The 16,171-nt window shown below is 47.4% G+C and overlaps 1 protein-coding gene across 1 annotated transcript in view; it reads right to left on the reverse strand.

Moving 5' to 3' along the window:
* Positions 1–16,171, reverse strand: part of LOC139274687 (uncharacterized) — a 52,992-nt gene that overhangs the window by 25,532 nt on the left and 11,289 nt on the right. Inside the window, exons 4-5 of the mRNA XM_070891396.1 lie at positions 15,896–16,165; positions 2,889–2,996 (exon numbers count right to left, since the gene is read on the reverse strand). Of these exons, the coding sequence (XP_070747497.1) occupies positions 2,889–2,996; positions 15,896–16,165 (378 nt within the window). The remainder of the gene's footprint in view (positions 1–2,888; positions 2,997–15,895; positions 16,166–16,171) is intronic.

A 16,171-nucleotide genomic window follows, 5' to 3' on the forward strand; every position in this document is an offset into this window, starting at 1 on the left:
GTATTGGTCGAGTCGCTCCACAAAAATTTCCCAATCATCTCCCTCCGAGAATTTCTCCAGGATGCCCACTGTTCTCTGCATCTTTGGGTTCGCTATCTGTGTCTCGTTGACAGTTGTGGTGTATGGAGAAAGAGTCAGACTGAACACTGTGAGCTCAAAGTAAAGTGTGACCTTAGTCTTTTATTGCAGGTCTCCAGAGTGCCTCTCCAACCTGTGAAGCACTCTTAAATACCTGTGCTTCTGAGGGATTATCAGATCCCTTGGGACTCTGGGGAATGAGCCCTCTGGTGGCTGTACAGAATATATACAAGTCCAGATACATAACACATCCTCGTCACCAAACTATGTTGTGTACATAAATACCAGACTAACTGAAACAGGAGTAATGTAACTTAACTGTGCCCTTTAAAGCAACTCCCAAAATGGTTGTCCCCAAACCAGCATGAACCAGCATGTTTACAGCAGTATGTGAATATCTCCTGCAGGGTCCTAATGCCTGCCTAGTGAGGGTTCGTGTAACAAACAAACGGAGTATGAACACAACAGGGTGAAACTTGCTTGATAACGCTGCCTGTTAACACCCGGTGTTAGGTGACTAACGGGTGGCAAAGGACTTCCTTCGACAGTAAGCGGCATCGACGCTGCATCCTAAATTCAGTCGGCTCTTTGACAGAGGTGCCAGAGGCAACGCTGCACCAGCCAACATCACCCCCGAGGTGACATCATCCAGCGTACAATCCCTCTGTCGCCTCTGTCGCGAGATTTGCTTTGTACGGCTGGTGTAACAGGAGGCGGCTGTACAGCCAGGAAAAGGTGGTCATAAACGAGTGGATCTCGGGCAGAATCTTTATTCGTTTCTGCGTGTTTTCATTAGTTTTAAGAGTGACAAAGTGTGTGTGTGTGGATCGTAGAAGTGTGAGTGATTTTTTCTTCCCTTTTTTCTCTAGCATGTCGGCAGCCTCCCGATGAGAGATTCAGTCGGCCTGCTGAGCTCCTGTTCGAGGATCAGTGTACAACGCCACTTGTTGGTGCTGCTCTCTCATCCTTGGGTGTAAAAACTGAACTGAGGACTCTGAGGCTGCGCCTAACGTCCGGCACTAAAATCAGCACTCAGGCGGTGACACCGCTCCAAAAACGGCCATAACCAATCTCGACCCCTGTGTGCTTCCACTTTCTCACCAGGGAACCTGTTCAACTGAGCAACCGGCCGTCATGTGTGAACCTGGAGCCTCACTGTTGGGCCCAATCTTCTTCTCTACAAATGTGCCCATCCACACATTTCATGAAAAACTCGAGGACATAATCAACATTATTCAAGGCAACATTCTACATCTCCTGGATAAACTTCAGAAAATGAACAGAGCTAGAGAGAATATTATAATATATTGGTTTATTCCAGTGCCATACAAATCTTTTCATTACCAGATATAACCAAAATAAGTGCCAAAGATAATATGAGGACCATTCAGCCCATTAAACCCATTCCTCCGGCAGACCGTGTGCAGATGGTCCTATTGTGAAATCCAACCAACTTACTAAATATCCCAAATTATGGTTCCCCTGGTTTCAAAGATAACAGAAAATATCCAGAATATCCGTCAAATGTGTAACCGATACAATGTCCAGTCTGGCAATGCCTTGATTTTAAAGTTCTCATCCTTGTTTGCAAATCCCTCCATGGCCTCGCCCCCTCTACATCGGTAAACTCCCCCAGCCCTACAACCTCCGAGATCTCTGCACTCCTCCAATTCTGGCCGCTTGCGTATCCCCAATGATCATCTCTGCATCATGGCGCCGTGCCCAGACATTAAGCATTGGCACTTCCTCCTCAAACCTCTCCACCGTGCCAACTGCCTATCTTCAGTTAAGATACTCCTTAAAACCGACCTCTTTGACTAAGCTTTTTGTCATCTGTCCCAATATCTCTTTGTGTGGATCTGAAGGAATTAAAAATCATTTAGTATTTCTAAAAAGTTTGTGGCTAAGCTTAAGTTGAGTGTGGGAGCAGAACGTATAACTCTCGAGAAGGGAGTATTTGGCAGATGTCCTAGCATAGACAGAATTACACGAGATATCGATAAACACCCCAGCTTTGTCTGTTTATTAACAGAAGATTTGGCCAAGGACAAATAGGTCTGGGAAAAAGTACTTTCACAGGAATTGCTTAACCGTAGAAAAGTAATGATGTAGCACGTAACTGATCAGATAAAAGGCGCACAGGGGAGGTAATGAAGCTTGCTGTCAATATAATTGTATCACCCAATTAATATTTGTAATCATAGTAGTTAGTCGAAACTTTGTGATGCGGCAGGGAAACAACAAATGGAAAGCCTCCGCGTGGAACTTCATGATTTTGTATGTATTTTGACTGTATAAAAACAGTAACCCGATGATTGTTCGAAGAGAACGGCTGGTTTGGGTCACCGAGTTACTAAACTCATGTAGAAGCTGTCTCTTCCTTGATCGAGTACTTTATAATAAACAATTCTTTTCTCCAAAGCAGACTTGTGTTGAGTATCGTTGTAGCACTCCACAACAGGCTTAGTATCAAATTTTATTTTATACTGCTTCTGTGAAGTGCCTTTTGAGATTTTAATACATTAAAGGCACTATATTAATGCAAGTTGTTGTTGTTATTTATCTGTGACCAGTTGGATAACCCAGTCTTGAACTCCTATCATTCTGGCCAGTTCAGGAACTATTGCCTCCCGAGAATATTTGACACATAGAAATGCAAACACATTGGTTAATCTAATCCTAATGGATTAAATTATCAATTTCAAACAAGGATATAATTGTCATTCCTAATTTTTGGAATCATGTGCCACATTCACATTTTATCACATGTATGAAACCTGAAATAGTTTGCAGCAATTTCCAGATCTTACCTGCAACCTTGCGTTTTCTCAGACACAGCACCATTGTCAGGACAATGACGAGGAGAAGAGCCAGACTCCCGAAAATAACCACATTGGTGTGTTTAAAAGTGTAATCATCTGGCAGAAGAATAAGCATAGATTTCACGTTTAGTTTATAGATTAACTTCTTAAACAAAAATAGGCTGCCCCAATGACCCAGTGGATAAACCTACTGCCTGATTCACCATTGAACCATACAGAGCAGAGGGCCCTCGGTTTCATTCCTGGAAACGGAGAGAAAACAGACAACAATGGAGTTTGGCCGTGCTACATGGTATATACTTCAATGCAAGGAGTCTGGGGAATAAGGCAGGTGAGCTGACAGCACAGATAGACACTTGGGAGTCCGACATTATAGCTATTACTGAGACATGGCTGAAAGATGGGCAGGTATGGCAGCTCAACATTCCCAGTTACAGGGTTTCCAGACGGGATAGAGAGGGGGAAAAGGAGGGAGGGTCACAGTATTGATAAAAGAAATAATTACAGCTGTGAGGGGGATGATATGTCAGAATGATCTTTAAATGAGGCCATATGGGTTGAAATGAAGAACAAAAAAGAGGCGATCACACTGCTGGGTGTATACTATCGATCCCCAAGTAGTCAGAGGGAGATAGAAAAGCAAATATGTCGTCAAATTTCTGAGAAGTACAAAAACTATAGGGCTGTAATCAAAGGGGATTTCAACTACCCTAATATTAGATGGGATAGATGTAATGTGATAGGTATGGAGGGTGCGGGATTCCTAAAATGCATTCAGGAGAACGTATTTAGCCAGTATGTCGCAAGCCCAACAAGGGAGGGGGCAGTTCTGGATTTGTTCTAGGGAATAATAGGAACATAAGGAATAGGAGCAGGAGTAGGCCATATGGCCCCTCGAGCCTGCTCCGCCATTTAATACAATCATGGCTGATCCAATCATGGACTCAGGTCCACTTCCCAGCCCGCTCCCCAAAACCCCTTATTCAATGTCCCAGCTTCCACAGCTCTCTGAGGCAGTGAATTCCATAGATTTACAACCCTCTGAGAGAAGAAATTCCTCCTCATCTCAGTTTTAAATGGGCAGCCTCTTATTCTAAGATTATGCCCCCAAGTTCTAGTCTCCCCTATCAGTGGAAACATCCTCTCTGCATCCACCTTGTCAAGCCACCTCATCATCTTATACGTTTCAATAAGATCACCTCTCATTCTTCTGAATTCCAATGAGTAAAGGCCCAACCTACTCAACTTTTCCTCATAAGTCAACCCCCTCATCCCTGGAATCAACCTAGTGAACCTTCTCTGAACTGCCTCCAAAGCAAGTATATCCTTTCCTAAACATGGAAACCAAAACTGCACGCAGTATTCCAGGTGTGGCCTCACCGATGCCCTGTATAGCTTTAGCAAGACTTCCCTGCTCTTACACTCCATCCCCTTTGCAATAAAGGCCAAGATTCGATTGGCCTTCCTGATCATATGCTGTACCTGCATACTATCCTTTTGTGTTTCATGCACAAGTACCCCCAGGTACCGCTGCACTGCAGCACTTTGCAATCTTTCTCCATTTAAATAATAACTTGCTCTTTGATTTTTTCTGCCAAAGTGCATGACCTCACACTTGCCAACATTATACTCCATCTGCCAAATTTTTGCCCACTCACTTAGCCTGATTATGTCCTTTTGCAGATTTTTTGTGTCCTCCTCACACATTGCTTTTCCTCCCATCTTTGTATCATCAGCAAACTTGGCTACGTTACACTCAGTCCCTTCTTCCAAGTCATTAATATAGATTGTAAATAGTTGGGGTCCCAGCACTGATCCCTGCGGCACCCCACTAGTTACTGATTGCCAATCAGAGAATGAACCATTTATCCCAACTCTCTGTTTTCTGTTGTTAGCCAATCCTCTATCCATGCTAATATATTACCCCCAAACCCGTGAATTTTTATCTTGTGTAGTAACCTTTTATGTGGCACCTTGTCAAATGCCTTCTGCTTTTGCAGCTGGAAGGTGTATCAGTGGGAGAGCATTTTGGTGCTAGTGATCATAATTAAGTTAGATTTAGGGTAGTTATGGAAAAGGACAAAGATAGACCAGGAATAAAAGTTCTTAATTGGAGGAAAGCCAATTTTACTGAGCTGAGAGGTGATTTAGCCACAGTGGACTGGAAACAGCTCCTGGGAGGTAAATCAGTGACAGAGCAGTGGGAGGCATTCAAGGAGGAGATCCTGAGGGTTCAGAGCAAGTATGTTCCCTTAAAGAAAAAGGGTGGGGCTAACAAAACTAGAGCCCCCTGAATGTCATGGGCCATACAGGGTAGGATAAAGAATAAAAGGGAGGCTTATGACAGATACCGAGGGCTCTATACTGCAGAAACCATCGAGGAGCATAAGAAGTGCAGGGGTGACATTAAAAAGGAAATTAGGAAAGCCAAGAGAGACCTTGAAAACATTTTGACAAGTAAAATCAAGGAAAATCCAAAGATGTTTTATAAATACATTAAGAGTAAGGGGATAACTAAAGAAAGGGGAGGGCCTATTAGGAACCATGAGGGTAATCTGTGTGTGGAGGCGGAAGACCTGGGTTTGGTTCTTAATTAATATTTTGCGTCTGTTTTCACAAAAGAGAGGGGCGATGCAGACATTGCAATCGGAGAGGAGGAGTGTGAAATATTAGATGAAATAAACATCGTGAGAGAGGAAGTATTAAGGGGTTTAGCAGCTTTGAAAGTGGATAACTCCCCAGGCCCGGATGAAATGTATCCCAGGCTGTTAAGAGAAACAGCAGAGGCTCTGACTATCATTTTCCAATCCTCTCTGGCCACAGGTGAGGTGCCAGAGGACTGGAGGACTGCTAATGTGGTACCCTTATTTAAAAGGGAGAAAGGGATAGACCGAGTAATTACAGGCCAGTCAGCCTAACCTCGGTGGTGGGAAAATTGTTGGAGAAAATACTGAGGGACAGAATAAATCTTCATTGAGAAAGACATGGATTAATCAGGGACAGTCATACAGAATATTTGCCTTTATTAGCCAAGGCATAGAATATAAGAGCAGAGGGGTTATGCTTGAACTGTATAAAACACTAGTTTGGACACAGCTGGAGTGCTATGTGCATTTCTGGTTACCACATTACAGGAAAGATGTGATTGCCACAGAGAGGGTACAGAGGAGATTTACGAGGCTGATTCCTAGACTGGAGAATGTTAGCTATGAGGAAAGATTGTATAGGCCGGGTCTGTTTTCTTTAGAACAGAGGAGGCTGAGGGGAGACCTGATTGAGATGTATAAACTTATGAGGGTCTTAGATAGAGTGCATAGGAAAAATCTATTCCCCTTAGCAGAGGGGTCAACAACCAGGGGGCATAGATTTAAAGTAATTGGTTTCGAGGGGATTTGAGGGGAAATGTTATCACCCAGAGGGTGGTGGGGTCTGGAACTCACTGTCTGAAAGGGTGGTAGAGGCAGAAACCCTCACCACATTTAAAAAGTACTTGGGCATGCACTTGAAGTGCCGTAACCTTCAGGGCTACGGACCAAGAGCTGGAAAGTGGGATTAGGCTGGGTAGCTCTTGGTCAGCCGGCGCGGACACGATGGGCCGAATGGCCTCCTTCCGTGCTGTAAATTTCTATGATTCTATGAAGATCTACCCCAACATGGGAGGTGAAGAGGAAAGAGGAGAAACAGACAGATAATTTTGACAGAAAATTTGTACAATATCTTCCTGGCTATAATTTTGAGCAATAATTAATCCATGACAGTGCTCCCTCAGGTATGGCCTGACAATGTATATTAGAGCAGCAAGACACGACCATGGAATGAGATTGTGACCACGATGTGTCACAACCCAAACATACAATCTCAGTCCAAGTTTCAGAAGGTGGGAAAAGTGTGGATGAGCATTCCCCAGGGAGGATGAAAAAATGCAGCGGCAACAACTCACCTCATGCACCTCCCTGTGGCAGGTTGGAGGGCACCTTTGGTAGAGACCTGTCCACACTGTCTCAGGTAGATCCTAGAACATAAGGTTTAGGAGCAGGAGTAGGCCATTCAGTCCCTCGAGAGTCGATCATGCCTCAACTCCACTTTGCTGCACTGTCCCCATATCCCTTCATTTCCTTAATATCCAACAATCGATCGATCACTGCCTTGAATATACTCAGCGACTGAGCCTCCACAGCCCTCTGGGGTAGAGAATTCCAAAGATTCACCACCCTCTGAGTGAAGATATTTCTCCTCAGCTCAGTCCTAAATGACCGACCCCTTATTCTGAGACTGTGACCCCTGGTTCTAGACTCTCCAGCCTGGGAAACATCCTACCTGCATCTACCCTGTCAAGCCCTGTTAGAATTGTATATGTTTCAATGAGATCCCCTCTCATTCTTCGAAACTCTAGAGAATATAGGCCGAGTTTATTCAAGGTCTCCTCATAGGACAATCCCCCCATCCCAGGGATCAGTCTGGTGAACCTTCATTGTACTCCCTCTACGCAAGTATATCCTTTCTTAGGTAAGGAGATCAAAACTGTGCACAATACTCCAGATGTGGTCTCACCAGGACCCGATATAATTGCAGTAAGATGTCTTTAGTCTTATACCCAAATCCTTATATAATAAAGGCCAACATACCATTTGCTTTCTTAATTGCTTGCTGTACTTGCATATTAACTTTCAGTGATTCGTGAACAAGAGCACCAACATTTCCCAATCTCACACCATTTAAAAAATACTCTGCTTTTTTATTTTTCCTACCAAAGTGGATAACTTCACATTTCTCCACATTATATTCCATTTGCCATGTTCTTGCCCAGCCTTCTATATCCCCTTGAAGCCTCTTTGTATCCTCCTCACAACTTAGATTCCCACCGAGCTTTGTATCATCAGCAAACTTACATAAATTACATTTTGTCCCCTCATCCAAATCATTGACATGGATTGTGAATAACTGGGGCCCAAGCACTGATCCTTGCGGTACCCCACTAGTTACTGCCTGCCAACCCGAAAATGACCCGTTTATTCCTACACCTCCAAGTTTCCCTCCGAGTCACGCACCATACTGACTTGGAAATATATCGGCCGTTCCTTCATCATCGCTGTGTCACAATCCTGGAACTCCCTCCCTAACAGCACTGTGGGAGTACCTTCACCACACGGACTGCAGCGGTTCAAGAAGGCGGCTCACCACCACCTTCTCAAGGGCGATTGGGGATGGGCAATAAATGCCGGCCTTGCCAGCGACGTCCACATCCCAGGAATTTAAAAAATGACCCCCAGTCCTATGAACCCTAATTTTGTTTAATAACCTCTTGTGTGGCACCTTATCAAATGCCTTCTGAAAATCCAAATATACCACATCCACTGGTCCGCCCTTATCTATTCTACTGGTTACAACCTCAAAGAATTCCAACAGATTTGTCAAATATGATTTCCTTTTCATAAATCCTTGTTGAATCTGCCCACTCCTATTATTATTTTCTAAATGGCGTTACCACGTCCTTAATAATAGATTCTAGCATTTTCCACACGATATGGTGCAAGAGATGGGATACCAAAAGAAAAATGTTCCCAAACATTTAAGGGGAGAATCGACTGAACTGAGCATCTAAATAGCCACATAGCAACACTGCATGCAAGGAAAACCATTAAGTTATCAGCTTCTAGCACCCCCCTCTCCCACCCAACCTCCTGATAGAAATTCTGGCCTTAGAGAGTGTTGTGTATGCAATAACTGTTAGACTGAGTACTGTGTAACTCCAAGAGGTATGACCTTGGCTCTGCTTTATTAAGGCCAAAGTGACTCATATACAAAATGGCTGGCCTTTTATACTTGGGCTGCACACACGCGCATGCAGCCCAATGGCCTCCAACAGTGACGCCATCTAGTGGCTAGTGAGCCCAAAAGTACATACATGACAGAGAGGGAATTCCAGAGCTCAGGGCATAGGCAGCTGAAGCCACACCCACCGATTGTGAAGCAATGAAAATCAGGCTTGCACAAAATGCCAACATTGTAGGAGAGCAGAGATCTCGGAGGGTTTCATCCAACCTCGATATGAAAATTAGGAGATGAGACTCAATATTAAAAAAAATAGGAGAATGTTTTTAAAGCAGCGCGGAGAAATGAAGAGGAGGAAAGTTTTGTGGTATTTCCAGACTCTGGCTGAAGGCTGAAGATCAAAGGTAGTCACGGCAGTCAGGGGAAATAGTGGAGTGGGAGAGCTGGGTGTCCTCAACACACGGGCAGTGACCCCGTGCATGATGTCACCGAGACGCAGCATGTAGATTAGGAAAAGGAAGGAACATTATATTCGGAAACAACCAGCTGCTTTTTTCAACCTCATCTACGTTTTTGCTTTTCCACAGGTATCTAGTCTGTCTATGTACCAGGGCAGAGAAAAACTCCAGAACTTTAGGTGGGCTTTCTTACCCTCCAGAGGGTGGGCAGCACATTCTGGATCTTTTCATGGCATCGCCCTGTGACCAAATATCCCCAACACTCCAGGTTCATGCTGGACCCCTGCAAACTCTCCTCCTCTACCACATACTGTACTACCTCTTCAGACCTCCCTTCCCACAGCCTCCACTGTTGGCCATGATAACCACTGCTGAAACCCTCATCCTTGCCTTTGTTGCCTCTAGACTTCACTATTCCAAAGCACTCTTGGCTGACCTCTCACATTCTACCCTACGTAAACTAGAGATGATCCTAAACTCGACTGTCCGTGTCCTAACTCGCACCAAGTCCCACTCACCCATCACCCTCTGTGCTCGCTGACCTACATTGGCTCCCAGTTAAGCAACATCTCGGTTTCAAAATTGTCATCCTTGTTTTCAAATCCCTCCATGGCCTCGCCCCTCCCGATCTCTGTAATCTCCTCCAGCCCCTCACCCCCCGCCCCCCATCCCCCGAGATGTCTGCGCTCCTCTATTTCTGCCCTCTTGAACAGCCCTGATTAGAATCGCTCCACCATTGGTGGCCATGCCTTCTGTTGTCTAGACCCCAAGCTCTGGAACTCCCTGCCTAAACCTCCCCGCCTCTCTAGCTCTCTTTCCTCCTTCAAAACACTTCTTAAAACATACCTCTGACCAAGCTTTTGGTCCCCTGCCGTGATTTCTACTTATGCAGCTCGGTGTCAAATATTTGTCTCATAATATTCCTATGAAGCACCTTGGGATGTTTCACTACGTTAAAGGCGCTCTATAAATACAAGTTGTTGTGTTATTGTTGTTGTGCAATGAGTTAATGGAACGTTTTGACCAAAATCTAGGCAGCCTGTGGCTCCTCTGCTCCCTCCTCTCCCCCATCTTACACACTGCTTCGTGATCCGAGGAGGAAGACATTCACTAATCGCCCAAGGGTTGCTAGGGTAACTGTGCTTACACTTTGCCTCCTTTTACAATCTGACCTTCCAACACAGGCTGTCAGCACTTCACTGCAAGTTTAATGGGGCATCAAGGTGGGAAAATGCACAGCTCTCTGACAACTGTTCACCCACTTTGCAAATACACAGAAACACTGGACACCCGAGCACACTGCCAACACAAGATATCTGCACACTGCGTGTTCACAGACTCACAAACGGTGGATGTTAGGCTCGGTCTAGGGTGGCACTGTCTCTGCTCACAATACCAGAAAATGTCTCTTCTCTATCTGCTTACAGAAGGCTGCACAGGTGAAGAGATTTGTACCTGAGGGGGACCTCCCAACCAGTGCTCACTGACTGAGAGTAAACTCAGCAATTCCACACTCCCAGTGTAAATGTTTCTGACAGTGAAATGCAGAAGAAGTTGTTTAATTTTCATACCAACGTTAATCCCCGGGAATGTCCCTTCCCACAATCTGCCTGTGGAGTTCCCAAATTAGCTCATTTACATACATTATAAGGAGGGCCAGTGGATTTGCAGCCTTGAATTTCCTGCTTTTGATCTCACTGTCGAACTCGTCTGGCAGAACGTCTCATCGCCAGAGCTTTCACACAAGCACCAAGGTGTGGCTTGGTTGGCGGTGAGGAGGGCCCTACCCGTCAGATCCTTCATACACAGCCGGGGTTTCAGAGACACGGCCCTCTGCCCCAGAGTTGGCTGTGGTGCGGACGAGACAGTCATCCATCTCCTTCGGGATTGCGCCTTTGCAAGGCAGGTCTGGATGGAGATGCAGTGGTTGCTGTCGAGGTTCATCGAGGTAACACAGGACCCTGTGCTCTACGGGCTGTTCCCAGGGACACACACCGAGACAGACATCATCTGCTGCTGGAGGGCCATCAACTCAGTGAAAGATGCACTTTGGTCTTCCTGAAACTTGCTGGTCTTCCAGAGCAAGGAGATGTCCACGTCTGCGTGTTGCAGACTGGCACAATCCAAGATCCAGGAGTACGTGCTGAGGGTCACACTAACAATTGGTGCAGTCGCCGCAAAGGCACGGTGGGGAAGGGCCACAGTTTAAAGCCCTTCCACCACGGTAAACCAAGGGGCAGGAATCAGTATAAAACTCCCCTCGGGCTGTACTTGTAAACTTGTTGTATACATAGAGCACCATGATCTGAAAACACCTGTGGAGTGCCATGTATAATGCAAGTTCTGTTTAGTAATGTATGTTGCAAAGAAATGTAACTGTACCCTCACCCATTCCGTGTACCGTATAGTGTCACTAGTAAAGTAATTTGATGACTGTATTACAATGTATCCTGGATTGTACTGAAATATACCTCGAAATGTAAAGCAAGCAAATGTATTGAACGGAACTGCCGTCAGCACCCAAATGTATTGTATGGACTTGCTGACTGCATCCAAATGTACTGAACTGTCTCCAATGTATTGTGCACATTTTTATATCAATAAAGTACATTTTGAAATTTAAAAAAAAGGAGGGATCATCATCATAGGCAATCCCTTTTGGGAGCTGAGTGCTTTGAAGTGTTGCTGCTCAGTGGCACTCTCTGTGGATTGGCCATTCATATGCTAATTGACTAATTGCAGAAACTCATCTTTCCAGTTTGGCTGGGTCTGGTCTTTTTGCTCGGGACAAGCACCAATTGTAGAAATCTGCACGTCGAACGACCAACGGTCAGCCAAGGTGCCGGACTGGCACCACGAAAGATTGAAGGCTTCGGCCAAAACACAAGCTGAAAGGAGGAATCTGCAAATGGATGGTGGCCAACCGAGCGGTGAACCAGGGCGTCCGAAACACCATCCGAGTGACGGTGAAGAAAGTGGAAGGACAGACAACGATGCACCGGGACCTCTTCGTGAAGAAAGTCCTGCTTGGAACCTGTGGCATGAAAGTCGCGGATATCTTCACCTTGCAGGACATCCCGAAGAGAGGTTACTTTGATGTGTCCTTCAGAAACGTCACCCTATGCCTGAAGTTCCTGAGGGGATTGAAGGAGGTGAGTGAACCACTGCGGTCAATGCTGACTTGGGAACCACTGTTCACCCTCCCGTCGCAGAGAAGACGCACTATCACAGTGCAGATGTACAACCCCCACATCCCGGTCATTGATGTGCTGACATTCCTCACCAGGTATGTCGATGGGGCAGGAAGCAGCATCGACCTGAAAGACCTCCACGGGATATAGACCAGCAAGCGCCAGATCCAGGTCACCATGAAAGTGGACGCCAGCGGAACCATCCTGCACCCTCCCTCCAGCTTCACCATCGGAGGAAGTCGGGGCTACATGGTGTACGCCGGACAACCCAACGTGTGCCGGACCTGCGGGAAGGCAGGCCACGTGGTGGCAAGCTGCACAACTGTCATCTGCTGCAACTGCAAGAAGGAAGGCCACCAGACAAAGGACTGTAAGGAGACCAAGTGCTGCAACCTTTGTGGTCAGGCTGGAGATCTGTACAAGGCCTGCCCCAAGCACAATGTCAGCTCTGCGCAGGCGGCAAAGAACATGGTGACATGTGAGGAGAAAGCTGAGGAGTGCAACGCCCCAGAGGAGACCGACACCGCCCTCCCTCCCAACACACCGTGCGAACAAACCACTGCCCTAGTCGACACTGACCGAGAGGAGGAAGGGCAGTCTGCCACAGCAAGCCGCCAGACACTAACACCCAGCAGTGAAACTCCCCCCGAGACACCGAGTCCATGGAAGAGGAGGGAGCAGGAGCAGAAGGAAAACACGAATGGCAGCTCGTCAAGATGAAGAAGAAGGCGGCCCACAAGTCAAGGGAAAAGAGGCCTCCTGCAGAAATGAGAGGCAAAAGACAGCTACTGTCCACGACGGACAGCAGTGGCTGCAGCTCACCCGATGACGAAGGGCGAGGCAAAAGCCCCCACTACCACCAGCAGAAGGGGCAAAACACCAATGTGACCAGCGCAGTCCAGCTCCGGGACCCTGGGAGCAGTGATGTCACCAATAACCCCCGCTCCGGATCTCTGGGAGTGACGAAGTGACAGATGCCCCCCCGCTCCGGATCTCTGGGAGCGATGAAGTGACAGATGCCCCCCGCTCCGGATCTCTGGGAGTGATGAAGTGACAGATGCCCCCCGCTCCGGATCTCTGGGAGCGATGAAGTGACAGATACCCCCCGCTCCGGATCTCTGGGAGCGACGACACCACAGGGGATGCACACAAGGAACAACCAACACCAGGCAAGGGCAGCCCAGTTAACATGGAGGTCCCCCGTCCATACTGCTGGTGTCCTCTGGTCAAACCATCCCCAAGGCAGAGGACAACCCATATCTCAGCCAAGGTGCAGTAGAAAAGTTTAAAGTTAACCGATGTATACGGGAACAGGCCACAGGGCCAAAGGACTGCGTGTTTGAAATGTAATGTTTGGATTGAAATCACCAATTTAAAAATGGGTTTAAAGATAGCATCCATTAACGTGCGTAGCATTAAGTCATCTACGCGATGTGTTTCCACCTTGGGGTACCTCGCCAAGGTCAAGGCAGACCTGCTGTTCTTGCCGGAGTGTGGCCTGCCGCACTTCAGCAGTTACCGGCAGTGGTCGCAATGGACCATCCGTCTGGTCAGGAGGCAACGATTGCCGGGCCTCCGGCCTGGGCATTCTGCTGCGGGGAGGCCACTTCACCATCACCGAAGTTAAGGAGGTGGTGGGCGGCCGCCTCCTCGTAGCAGATGTATTGTCTAAAAATGTTCCTCTGAGGCTAATTAACGTGTATGCCTCACCTCTCAGAAGCCAGCGACTGGCCCTCCTCCAGCAGCTCTCACTGCTACTGGCAACATCCAGACCGGTCGTTCTGGGCGGTGATTTCAACTGTATCATCTATGTGGCTGGACGATCCAGCAGAGCTGACAGCAAACTGGACACCACGTCCAGACTCCTGATGGACGCGGTAAAAGATGCCAAGCTGTGCGACATCTTCAGCAACCCTGCAGACGGAGCACCGCGCAGATACACCTGGTCGAGACCTGACGGGTCCGTCCATTCCAGAATAGACTTCCTGTTTGTGTCCCACATGCTCAAGGTCGATCCACATACGTCACGCCGGTGTTCTTCTCTGACCACTGCCTCCTACTGGCCGACTGCCTCCCACAGAAAGACCAGAAAGTTGGCAGGGGGATATGGAAGCTGAACATGAAACTGTTGACTCCGGAAAACGTTGAGGAACTCAAGAGGGATTACAAAGGTTGGAGAACCATAAAACCCCTCTGTGATTCCCTGATGCACTGGTGGGAAACAATCAAGACAAACATCAAGAGGTTCTTCATCCTCAAAGGTGTTCAGGAGGCGAGAGGGAGACAGAGGGAATTGTCCCAACTCCAGAAGAGTATGCAAAACCTGCTCCTGCTGCAGTCGATGGGGGTCGATGTCGCGGAGGAACTCGAAGAGGTGAAGGGCCAGCAAGTCTCGCTCTTTGCCTCAGAGTCCTCCAAAATCATCTTCCGCTCCAGAGTCCGCTCAATCGAGCAGGATGAGACGTGTTCGCGTTTCTTCTTCCAAAAAGGTACACACGGGGAGCTCTGTGATCACCAGCCTAAAGGAAGATGATGATTCTGTGACGTCTTCGCAGCCCGACATGCTGAGGATCAGCAAATTCTTCTATGCCGGGCTGTACGACGTCAAGCCCACAGACCACGCGGCCTCTCAGTCTTTCCTGTCGTCTATCTCAGAGATCTTAGACGACAGCGAGCGGGAGAGTCTGGACCACCCACTAACTCTGGATGATCTGACAAAGGCCGTCCGGTCCCTGGCGACGAGTAAAACTCCCGGAAGCGACGGCTTACCGGGCGAGTTGTATTGGGCTCTGTGGGACTGGATGGGCCCAGACCTGCTGGAAGTGTACGGGGGTATGCTTCTGGCCGGCAGTATGTCAGAATCAATGAGGAAACGCATCATCACCCTCATCTACAAGCAGAAGGGGGATAGGGAGGAAATCAAAAACTGGCGGCCCATCTCGCTGCTCAATGTGGACTACAAGATCCTGTCAAAGGTCATCGCCAACAGGGTCAAGTCTGCTCTGGAGCTGGTGATCCACCCGGACCAGACCTGCGCTGTCCCCGGCAGGAAGATCTCTGATAGCCTCGCGCTACTCAGGGATACGATCGCCTACGTGTGGGACAGGAGGGTGGACACCTGTTTAATCAACTTGGACCAGGAGAAGGCCTTTGACAGGATATCGCACACGTACCTGATGGACGTGCTCTCCAAGATGGGCTTTGGGGAGACTTCCAATTGCAATATTTGCAGCTGGGAATTATTTGCTCTGATTTTTCGGAGCATTCAGATTGATTCTGTGTCAGAAAACCAACAGAAATGACTTCTGTACCACTGGATTGTCAAACTTAAATGCTTGTCCTGTCTCAGTGAGTTTACCAAGAGCGTAGTTGAGGCACACAGACCAGCAAAGTTCCTCGCTCGATCCCAGGCTGTGCTGAGTTATCTCAGGGTAGATTTCCTGAGGCTCTGAACCACTGTACAGCTTCACACACAGGATATAAAGGAGGGGTTACTCCAGGCAACAAGAACAATAAGTGACAAGAATTTCCTGTGGAGATTATAAGATTAAAGAGCAAACCCTGAGTCACTTACCACTGGGCTCCAGATAGTACGGGACTAAAACCTGGGGCCGGTTTTGATAAAACACAGCACATATCCAGTTCCCTCTGCCTCTGTCAGCTTTCTGAATAATCAGTCGCAATGATTTCTCTTCCCCATTCCGTCCATTCAATGTTTTCTCTCCAACAGTTCTGCCGTCACTATTGATCCAAACCAGTCTCATTGGTTCAGTGACATCAGACACAGAGCAGGTCGGGGTAACGGTGTCTCCCTCAGTCTCTGCATCAGATGGTTCAGCTGTGACTGTGG

Source organism: Pristiophorus japonicus, chromosome 1 (genome assembly GCF_044704955.1).
Source record: "Pristiophorus japonicus isolate sPriJap1 chromosome 1, sPriJap1.hap1, whole genome shotgun sequence".
Classification (NCBI taxonomy): domain Eukaryota; kingdom Metazoa; phylum Chordata; class Chondrichthyes; family Pristiophoridae; genus Pristiophorus; species Pristiophorus japonicus.